The sequence below is a fragment of the Muscardinus avellanarius genome, assembly GCF_963383645.1.
Source record: "Muscardinus avellanarius genome assembly, chromosome: 10".
In the NCBI taxonomy this organism is placed as follows: Eukaryota; Metazoa; Chordata; class Mammalia; order Rodentia; family Gliridae; genus Muscardinus; species Muscardinus avellanarius.
The window spans coordinates 19,007,766-19,017,645 of NC_137796.1; the positions used below are offsets into that span (position 1 = coordinate 19,007,766).

Consider the following 9,880-nt stretch of genomic DNA (forward strand, 5'->3'; position numbering starts at 1 on the left):
CCCCCCCCCCATGAGTCCTGTGCTCCCTGGTGGATAAAGAAAAGAGACCAAAACACAGAAAAAATGCGATTTATGTGCGTGGATGGGGGACTTGCTGGGGGTAAATGGAGAGAGGTGCAGACTAGTGGGGGCTTGGCTCACCCCCCCAGGGGGTGCCAGGAGGTCGAAGGAGGTGTGCTGCTGCAGACTGGATCCTCATCCAGGTGGCTTTAGAGGTTCTTGGGTTTCAGGGGGAGGGACTGGTCCCTGGGCCCAGGTAGGAGGTCCCGCTCTCAGGGGTGCTGTAAATGGTTAAGGCCCCAGGCACTGCAAGGGCTTGGCCTCCCAAATCCGTCTGGGCTTCCAGCAGGAGTGGGGCCCCAAGGGTGGGATCCTTCCCTAGGAGGAATGAGGCTGTGCTCAGCTGAAAGGAACCATTCTCCTTCTTTGCTGAGAGCCTCATTGAGTTGCTGAGGCTGCCTTCAAGCCTGTGATCCTTCTGCCTCAACCTCTCAAGTACTGGGATTACAAGTGTGCACCACCATGCCCGGCCAGGATGACCCAGTTGTGAGAGGGTGGGTGGCTCCAGAAAGCTCTACAGGGCAGGCTGAACCCCGGGACTTCCCTGCAAAACCAAGCTGCCCACCATCCTACCAGTCATGATAGTTCAGCCTCCTTCGAAAGTCCCAAGTCCCCACAGCCATTACCTGGACCTGGAGAATTCAGTCCCTTGACTACCAGCTCAGCCTCACCCCTCTCTGGAACCAAGGGCTGCATCTGCATGGGAGAACCCCAGGAAGGAGCTGGGGAGGGAGCCCAGTAGCTGAGGAGAACTGGACACTCAACTGGGGGCAATCCCCAGACACGTTCTTGGCTCCCAGAGAACAGTTACGGACCAAAGGTTGGGGCCTCCCACCCTCCATCTTACCAGGGACAGCTCCATGTCCAAGTCCATCAGGGTCCATTCTCGCCCTTGGAGGCTGGGGCCCAACACCTGGGAAAAGCTCCGGGTCAGAGGTGCCCCCTGGGGTTGCACAGACAGCTATACCCCACTGGTTCTTATGCCCCTGCCCCAACCAAGGAGATACTCACATCCAAGGGTGTGGCGGGCTCCACACCTTCAGGGGGAGGTAGCATTGAAGGCAGCAGATTCTCTGGGTTCCTATGACCCTGCTCCAGGCTCAGAGCCCCCCTGTGAACAAGGAACTTCTGTTGGCCTGAAGTGCCCGCCCCCTATTGGGTTCCCAAGCCCCCAACCCCCAAAGGGGCATAGAGAAAGTGCCTCTGCTTCCTACCTGGAACTGGGATCTTGGGAGATGGCCCCTCCCTCTGCCACTGTAAATACCAGTGGTCTTAAACTACAGTGCACATTATAGTCACCCCAGGGAATGCATGTAAAATGCAGATTCCTGAGTCCTACCACAGAGTTGCTGAGTGACCTGACTGGTCACTAGGCGGAGGATTCTGACGCAGGTGCTCCTTGGAGCACACTCTGAGAAATCAGGTCAGTGTCACAGAGTCAAGTGATCACTGGGTCCACCTCAGCCACGGGGGCAGACAAGGCAGGAGAGTGTCAAGGGCCAGTGAGTGCTGGTCTACTGAAAGAGTGGCCCAAGTGATCACCAGCAAGAATGAGCTCTGCTTACCTGTCAGGTGCCTCCCTGGGGCCCCGTGGTTCAGGCTGTTGGGCACTCCCGGGCCCCTCGGGGCTGAAGCTCCCTTTCCCTTCCAGGATGGCCTGTACCACAGCCACAGGCAGCGGTGGGGGGGCTGTCACGCAGAAGTCACACTCGTTTGGGGCCAGGGCCAGCCTGGCCTCGCCATCCCCCCCTGGACTGGCCGGCTCTTCTTTGAGCAGTGCCAGGCCCTTCTCCCTGCACCGGAGAGAAGCTTCAACCAGACCCTGGCACTGACCTCTCCCTCTACCCCCACAGCCATCTGGGCTGCCGGGCCCTCCCTGACAGGCTCCCCAGAGGGCAGCCCCTCTCCCCTTACCTCCTGCTGCCCCTGGAGGGAGAAAGCCTGGGTCCTTCCGGGGATGGAGAGTCCTCTGGGACGTCCGAGATGATGGGGCCTCTGGCCCTGTGAGGGCTGAGGCCCAAAGTAGGCTCTGGGAGGGGCTGTAAGTAGAAAGCTAGGCCCAGCCTTTGACCTCTATCCGTAGGACAGCCAGACCCCACCCTGCACCCACCTGGACCAGGTCTAAGGGGCAGGGTTTGAGGGGGGAGGCTCAGTCCATGCTGGGGAGCCTGAGTCTGGTTGGTGGGAGGGTTGACTTCCCACCTCCTTTTTTAAGAATAGGAGAAAAAATCAGGTACCCCATAATCCCAACTGTGCCCTAGGGAAACCCTAGGGGGAAAAGAAAAACCTACCGACTGGATAAAGTAGGGGTCCTGCGGGAGAGCACCAGGAAGGGGGCAGGCGTTGAATTTGGCAGGTGTTGGGCAAGGGCTCCCCTCGTCCAGCATCAGGGACCTATACCAATGGCGGTGTGCAGGCAGAGGGGGAGGTTCAGCCCCCATGCCCCTCGGCCCACACTTCCCTCCCTTCCTCCCTCAGGCCCCAGCAGCCAAGTCAGCAGAGCTGAGGCCTGTTGCCAGGGCATTGGTCACATGCTGGAGTGGAAGGGGCTCCCCCCAGAGATGGGGGCCCTTTGGGGTAGAGAGGGGCAGGAGGGAGCATGGTTGAGCTCCAAAGGGGGAAGGGAAGGGAATGCTGGGGGGATTTGGGGATAAGGTCCTGGAACAGGGGGATCTGGGAGCAGGGGCATGGGGGTGTGGAGTTGAAGGGGGAGGGGGACATCTGGGATGGGGTGAGGAAGCTGGTCTGAGAAATGAGGATTCTTGGGGAAGGGGTTCCTGGAGGGGCAGAGATCCCTGCCGGCCTCAGGGAGGTCTTGGAGTGAGCATCCCCATCTCACTCACAGCTTTCTCTTGGTTCCCGCACTGCTGGGCCCCGCCTGAAGTGGCCCGAAGAGGCACTGGATGAGCTGAAGGAAAGCAAGGTTGTACTTGGGCTCCGGACAGGACACGCCCCCACCCGAGCCGGCGGTTCCAGGTGGGTCTGAGGAGGCGGCGCCGGAGGACTGGGTGGCGGCGGCCCGGGAGTGGGAGGGCGAAACCAGGTAGGGGAGAGGAGCACCTTGCCAATGACCCGGTGCTGCTGACCGTGGCTCTGCCGCAGCGTCACCACTTCTCGCCACAAAATCTCGTTCTGCCTGGGGAGAGGGAGGAAGGGTGCTGAGGCATCTGCGAGTTCGCCCGTCACCTCCCCACGCACAGAAAGGCGAGGCCGGGCCCGCGTGACCACCCCGACGGCAATCCCTTCTACAGAGACTGGAGTGCCCCAGCTGCGCCGCGGCTGGAAGGGGGTGCCGAGGCCCAGGAGAGGGAGAGGCTGCCCAGACCCCCTGGCGGCCGTGCCCTCGCCCCCAGAACCTCCCGGCCGGCCCCCGCACTGCCTGAGCTCTCGCAGCCGCGCCTCGGTGCTCTCCTGCGCCCCCCGCAGAGCCTGCACCTCGCCCAGCAGCCGGCCCAGGTCTTCCGGGCGCCAGCGACCGTCGTCGCCACGCAGCGCGGGCACCTGCAGGCGGGAGGCACCGTCGGGACAGGGTCTCCTGCACAGGGCCCGCTCGGGCTCCCTCGGAGCTGGATGCTGCCGCCCCCACCTTGCGCCGCACGCGCTCCAGGAGCTGCTCGCGGCCGCGCACGAAGCTCGGGTGCTGGAACTCGACGTGGTCCCGCTCGGGCCTGAGCAGGCCACCCTGCTCGATGCTCACCACCTTCCGAAAACCATCTGGGGAGGGGCGTGGGGCGTGAGTCTCTCCGTCCTGAGCACCGAGGCTCCCACGCCGCTCCCCGCCCGGCCAGAGGGACTCACACATGTTGAGCTGGCGCACGAAGCTCGCCATGTTGCTGTGCTTGAAATACTGTGGCAGCACCTCCTTGGCGAAGCGGCTCTGATCACTCACGAGGAAGCTGGTCCCACTCTACCGAGAATGCCGCCCGCCCGCCGTGCGGGTAGAGACCAGACTCGGTGAGAGGCGCCGGCGCGCGCGCACTCACGCTGGGGGCCCAGCCCGACGCTCGTGGGAACCTGGGACCAGACCAGGCCGGAGCCGGGGTCCAGCCCGGGTGGCCACCGTGAGCCCCTACCCCTAGCACGACCCACACTCGGTCCTCAGAGAGGACGAGCCGAGCCCAACCGGGGTTCCACCTCGGACCGGTCCCAGACTCAGCTGGAGCCACGACGTGACTAACTGGCCAGAGCCAGACCTCCCTTCTCCAGTTTTCCGACCTGTCGATGGGGCGGGGGAGAACTAAATGGCTTAGAAGATCGCTCTGGCTCTGGGTCTCCAGGAGGATCCTGAACCCTTCTTCAGCCCCAGAGGAAGCAGCCTCCTCCTCTTACACATCCCCTTCAACAAGAGCTACCTGGACGGCGGAATCGAGGGACCCAGAGCCCAGTCCCAGGCAGGGGTTGGGTGGGCGTGGGTGTTCACTGTCGTGGAGGGACCCCGGGGACCACTGGGGCAGTCGCGGGGCCCCAGCCCTCACCGGGCTCCAGCGGATCAGGTGGTCGGTGCCTGGGTCGCCCACCAGCGCCCATAGCTTGCCGAGGAAGGCAGGCACGGGGCTGGGGCCCGGCTCGGTGGGCAGCGCGGCGGGCGCTTCCTGCATGGCGCAGTCTCGGCCCGGCTCAGCGCTCCGGCCCGGCCGCTGCGGGCTGGTCAAAGCGGTGAAAGTGCTGCGTTTGCCGCCTGCCCCGCCCCGCTCCACTCCGCCCCCGGGCGCCGGGTCAGGCGGGGGCCACGTGCGAACCCGCGGGGCGGGGCTCGGACCGCGGCCGAGGCACCGGCGAACAGAAAGGGCTGGCTCCGTCTGATGTGTGGGGAGGGAAACTTGGGTGCGAGTCCCATCCTTCTCAGCCCCTTGATTTCTTTGGGAGGAGTGACCCCTGCGAAGCCTGCGGTGGCCTTGGGCACAGAGAAGCCCCGGGAAGGGCCGGCAGGTAGGATGGGTAGTGAGGAAGCTGGTCTTCTCCCGCTGAACCCTGGGTCGCTGCCATTCCAAAGGTGCGGAGAGCCCCGCCCTGACCCCTGAAGCCACATCGGGAGGACCGGCGTGGAGGACCCTTCCACTTCTGCACGCTCGGCTTTCCCGGCCCTGCCCTCCCTCTGAGCCGAGCCAGCCTTTCGCGGGACTCAGAGATACTGCAGGATTTGTTTATTTCACTCACCCCTAAAGCCTGGCCCGCGCCCTCCCCCACCCCGCCCCGGCCGCAGAGCAGGCGCAGAGTTCGCAGAGCCCGGTGCGGTCAGGGTTGGCGTCTGCAGAGTCTGAGAGCACGGAGCCGACTCAGGGCGCCCCGACTGTCCGGCCGCCACCCCCCAGGTCCCAGTCCCCGAGAGGCGCGGGAGGCACCGACATCCCGAAGCCCAGGGCTGACATTTGTGGCGCGCCTGGGCAACCCCCCCCTGGCGGCTCCGAGGCCCCCGGTCGGCCGGCGGAGGGGAGGGCTTGTCCAATCACTGCGCGGGCGTGGGCCGCCAGGGATGCGGCTCGCGCTGTAGTTTGAGCGTGTAGCTGCGCAGGCGCGGGCAGTGCGCGCGGAAGGCGCGGGGCACCGAGGGGCTCACCACGCAGAAGCAGTGCACCTCGCGCAGGCCGGCGCAGCGCGCGGCCAGCTCTTCCAGCGCGGCGTCCAGCTCGGGCGCGGCGGAGGCGCGCACCTCGAGCGCGCGCAGGGTGGTGGCAAAGTGGCGCGCGGCGAAGCGCAGCGGGCCCACGGCGTCGCCGGAGAGGTTGAGACGCAGCGCAGCCACGGGGACGGCTGGCTGCAGGACTCCGGCCACGCTCGCGTCTGGCAGCGCGGGCTCCAGCTCCAGCTCCACGACCAGCCCAGGGTGTCGACAGCGCAACGCCACCCAGGCGTCGTTGGGTATGGGGGGCGCCCGTGCATCTTCAGGGCGTGCGCAACGCAGGGCTAGGAGCTCGAAGGGCGCGCGATCCGGCGCGGCCAGCGCAAGGAGGGCCGCGCGCGACACACTGGCCAGGTGCAGGCCGAGGGCGCGCAGGCGCGGGCAGGCCTGCAGCAGCTCGAGTATTGAGCCGGGCCCCACGCTGTCCACCAGCGTATGATTGTCCAGGAAAAGGCTGCGGAGCTCCGGGCAGCCACGGGCCAACTGCAGCACCAGCGCGTCATCCAGGGTGAAAGGCAAGCGCCGCAGGTCGAGGTGGCGAAGCTCCCGGGCCGCGCCGCAGACGGTGCGCACGGCGTCCAGGATGTCGCGGCCCGCGTCAAAGAGCGGCTTCTCTCCGCGGCACTCCAGGCGCAAGCCTCGAAGCCCAGGGGCACAGCCCGCCAGCGCCCTCAGCAGCTGGGTGGCCGTCTGGCGGCTGGCCTTTCTCGACGGTTCGTATCCCAGTCGTAGGTTGTGAATGTGGTCCAGGTACGCGGACAGATATGGGAGCAGCATGCCTTCCACTTCACAGTCGCAACTGGGGTTAGAGCGGTGCGGAAAAGGCATTGGCAGCGGCACTGCGATCCGGGGGGCACCTCTACCCACCTGCCAGCTTGGGTGCCGGCTGTCCTCCCTCCTGCCGGTGCACACACCTCTGCCTCCGGACCATGCCTTTGCCCCAGGCAGCGCTGCAGGTAGAAGGCAACTCCCATCCCTTTAGAACACTTCAGAGCATCTGCCCCAAGTCGGAAGCCTCGCTTAAAGAGCTAATGATATGTTAGGAGTGAGGCTTTCTCAGCTTACCTGCCTGCCTGCTTGCCTTCCCTCCCTCCTTCCTTCCTTTCTCTCTCCTCTCTTCCGTGTGTGTGTGTGTGTGTGTGTGTGTGTGTGTGTGTGTGTGTGTGGTGGGGATGGAACCCAGGGGCGTTCTACCTCTGGGCTACATCCCCAGCCCTGTTTTTATTTTGAAACAGGGTCTCCTAGGTTGATGAGAGTCTCACAACTTGCGGAGCCTGTTCTCAAACCTTCAATCCTCCTGTCTCAGCCTCCGAAGTACTGGCATTATAAGCCTGTGCCACCGAGCCGCCTGTCATGCCGCTCTTGAGCTGAGTGACCTGCCAGAGTGATTCCCCCCCCCTTGTGCAATGGAGATAATATACTATATGCCACATGAGGTTTTCTGTGTGTGTGTGTGTGTGTGTGTGTGTGTGTGTGTGTGTTACTGGGGATTGAGCCCGGGGGCATTCTACCTCTGAGTGACACCCCCAGCCCTGTTTTATTTTATTTTTGTGGTACTGGTACTGGGGGTGGAACCCAGGGACTTTTCTACCTCCAGACTATATCTTTATTTTTATTTATTTATTTTTTTTTTTGCGGGTCTGGGGATGGAACCCAGGGGCATTCTACCTCTGAGCTACACCCCCTGTCCTCTTTTTTAATCTTTATTTTAAAACCGGGTCTCACTGAGTTGCAGAGGGCCTCACTAAGTAGCTGAGGCTGTTCACAAACCTTGATCCTCTGGCCTCAGCCTCCTGAATGCAGGGGTTACAAGCATGCGCCACCACACCTGGGTACCTCCAGACTATACTCCCAGACCTATTTTATATTTATTTACTTACTTACTTAATTTATGGTGGTACTGGGGTTCCTGGAAACCCTTCTACCTCTGGGCTACATTCCCAGACCTATTTTTATACTTTTTTATTTGGAAACAGGGTCTCTTAAGCCAGCGCGGCTGGTTTTGAACCTGTGTGATCCTCCAGTCTCCGTCTCCCAAGCGTGGGGATTACAAGTGTGCACCACCACGCTTTTTTTTTATTTATTTATTTATTTATTTATTTATTTATTTATTTACTTATTTGTGGGTCTGGGGATGGAACCCAGAGGAATTTGACCTCCGAGCTACACCCCCTGCCCATTTTTTATTCTTTATTTTGAAATAGGGTCTCACTGAGTTGCGGAGGGCCTCACTAAGTAGCTGAGGCTGTCCACAAACTGCGATCCTCTGGTCTCAGCCTTCCGAATGCTGTGATTACAAGCATGTGCCACCACATGCTTGTATTTTCATTTTAAAACAAGGTCTCAAAGCCAGGCTTGGTGGTGCACACCTGTAATCCCAGTACTTGGGAGGCTGAGACGGGGGATCGCAGGTTCAAGGACAGCTTCAGCAAGTAGTGAGACACTTATTAACCCAGTGTGACCCTGTTCCAAAATAAAAAATAAAATAGTAGCCGGGCATGGTGGCACATGCTTGTAATCCCCATGCTTGGGAGGCTGAGACAGGAGGATCGCACAGGTTTGAAGCCAGCCTCAGCTACTTAGTGAGGCTTTCAGCAACTTAGTGAGACCTTGTTTCCAAATAAAATATAAAATAGGTCTGGGAGTATAGGCTGGAGGTAGGAAGCCTCTGGGTTCCATCCCCAGTACCACAAAAATAAAATAAAATAAAATAAAATAAAATAGGGCTGGGGGGTGTAGCTCAGAGGTAGATGCCTCCAGATTAAATCGCATGTACCACACATGCTCACACTCAAAGAGAAAAGAAACAAGGTCTCCCTAGGTTGATGAGTCTTGCTACTTGCTGAGGCCAACCTTGAACCTGCAATCCTCCTGTTAAGCCTCCCAAGTACTGAGATTACAAGCCTGTACTACCACACCTGGCCCATGAAGTTTTCTTGAGGATTAAATCAGTTAATATATGTAGGACACTTAGAACAACAGTTGGTACACAGCAAGTGGTCAATAAATGTGAGTAAACCGGGCGTGATAGTGCACCCTTGTATTCCAGCATTCGGGAGGCTGAGACTGGAGGATCACGGTTCGTGGCCAGCCTCAGCTACTTAGTGAGGCCCTTTGCAACTCAGTGAGACCCTGTTTCAAAATAAAGAATAAAAAAAAAAAATAGGGCCGGGGGTGTAACTCAGAGGTAGAAAGCCCCTGGGTTTCATCCTCAGTACCGCAAAAAAAGTAAAAAAAATAAAAAATAGGGCTGGGGGTATAGCTTGGAGGGAGAATGCTCCCAGGCTCGATCTTCAGTACTGCGACAATAAATAAATAAATAAATAAATAAATAAATAAATAAATAAATATGTTAGTGATGATGGCAGTTTCATGGGAGTTGATACATTTTCCTACCCTCCCACTTCACAGAGAAAGTGTGGAGGTAAGTGGGCAGCAGAGGCGCCAGCTCACCTGATGTCCGTGTTGTGCCACACAGCACTGCTGGTGGCAGCCGTGGCCCAGGCCCTGCAGACCCCCGCGGCAGCAGCTCGGTCCCTGAGGGGCAGATGTCTGAAGACGAGAGCCAGTACCTCCTCGGGCAGCTGTTCTCCGGGCTCAGCCATGGTCACCCTGTGGGGGGTGTGGGAGCTTTCTGGCCCCCCATACCTTGATCCTAGAGAGAGAGAGAGAGGGTGGTCCCTGGGCCGGGGAAAGTGTTGAGGAAACAGAGGAGCTTATGTGTGGAAGTGCTTGTGGTCTGCGGGTTGCTACATAATCTGCAGAACCCAGGACAAAATGGAAATGCAGGTGAGGGGCGGCAGAGCATGCCTGTAACCCTAGCTATTTAGGAGGTTGAAACGGGAGGACTGCAGGTTTGCATCTAGCCTCAGCAACTTTGTGAGGTCCTCCGCAACTTAGTGCGAACCTGTTTCGAAATAAAAAAATAGAGCTGGGCGTGGTGGTGCAGGACTTGTAATCCCGGTACTTGGGAAGCTGAGACAGGAGGATTGCAGGTTGAAAGTCAGCTGCAGCAACTTGGCAAGGCTCTTAGCAACCTAGTGAGGCCCTGTTTCCAAATAAGATATAAAATTGGACTGGAGGTAGAATGTCTCTGGGCTAAATTCCCAGTACCAATAAATAAGTAGATAAATACAGTCGGGCATGGTGGTGCACACTTGTAATCTTAGTGCTTAGAGTGAGTCTCTCTACAACATAGTG

General features: G+C 59.7%; 2 protein-coding genes across 3 annotated transcripts; both read right to left on the reverse strand.

The window, feature by feature from the left end:
* Positions 1–226: 226 nt before the first annotated feature.
* HSF4 (heat shock transcription factor 4) lies at positions 227–4,658 on the reverse strand (the record flags this gene model as incomplete). 2 transcript variants are annotated; one of them, XM_080702340.1, is made up of 13 exons in its annotated part: positions 227–378; positions 687–756; positions 908–973; positions 1,072–1,171; positions 1,626–1,853; positions 1,975–2,099; positions 2,352–2,454; positions 2,904–2,968; positions 3,121–3,196; positions 3,437–3,561; positions 3,647–3,774; positions 3,859–3,967; positions 4,536–4,658. In XM_080702340.1, 13 exons carry the CDS (start codon positions 4,656–4,658, stop codon positions 227–229), a joined length of 1,470 nt encoding a protein of 489 aa, XP_080558466.1. The 2 variants fall into 2 exon arrangements, with proteins under 2 accessions (XP_080558466.1, XP_080558467.1); XM_080702341.1 differs by having other exon boundaries at positions 1,626–1,749; positions 1,975–2,113.
* An 848-nt stretch (positions 4,659–5,506) lies between these two features.
* FBXL8 (F-box and leucine rich repeat protein 8) lies at positions 5,507–9,285 on the reverse strand (the record flags this gene model as incomplete). The annotated part of the gene is made up of 2 exons (XM_080703497.1): positions 5,507–6,479; positions 9,134–9,285. 2 exons carry the CDS (start codon positions 9,283–9,285, stop codon positions 5,507–5,509), a joined length of 1,125 nt encoding a protein of 374 aa, XP_080559623.1.
* Between the last annotated feature and the right edge of the window lie 595 nt (positions 9,286–9,880).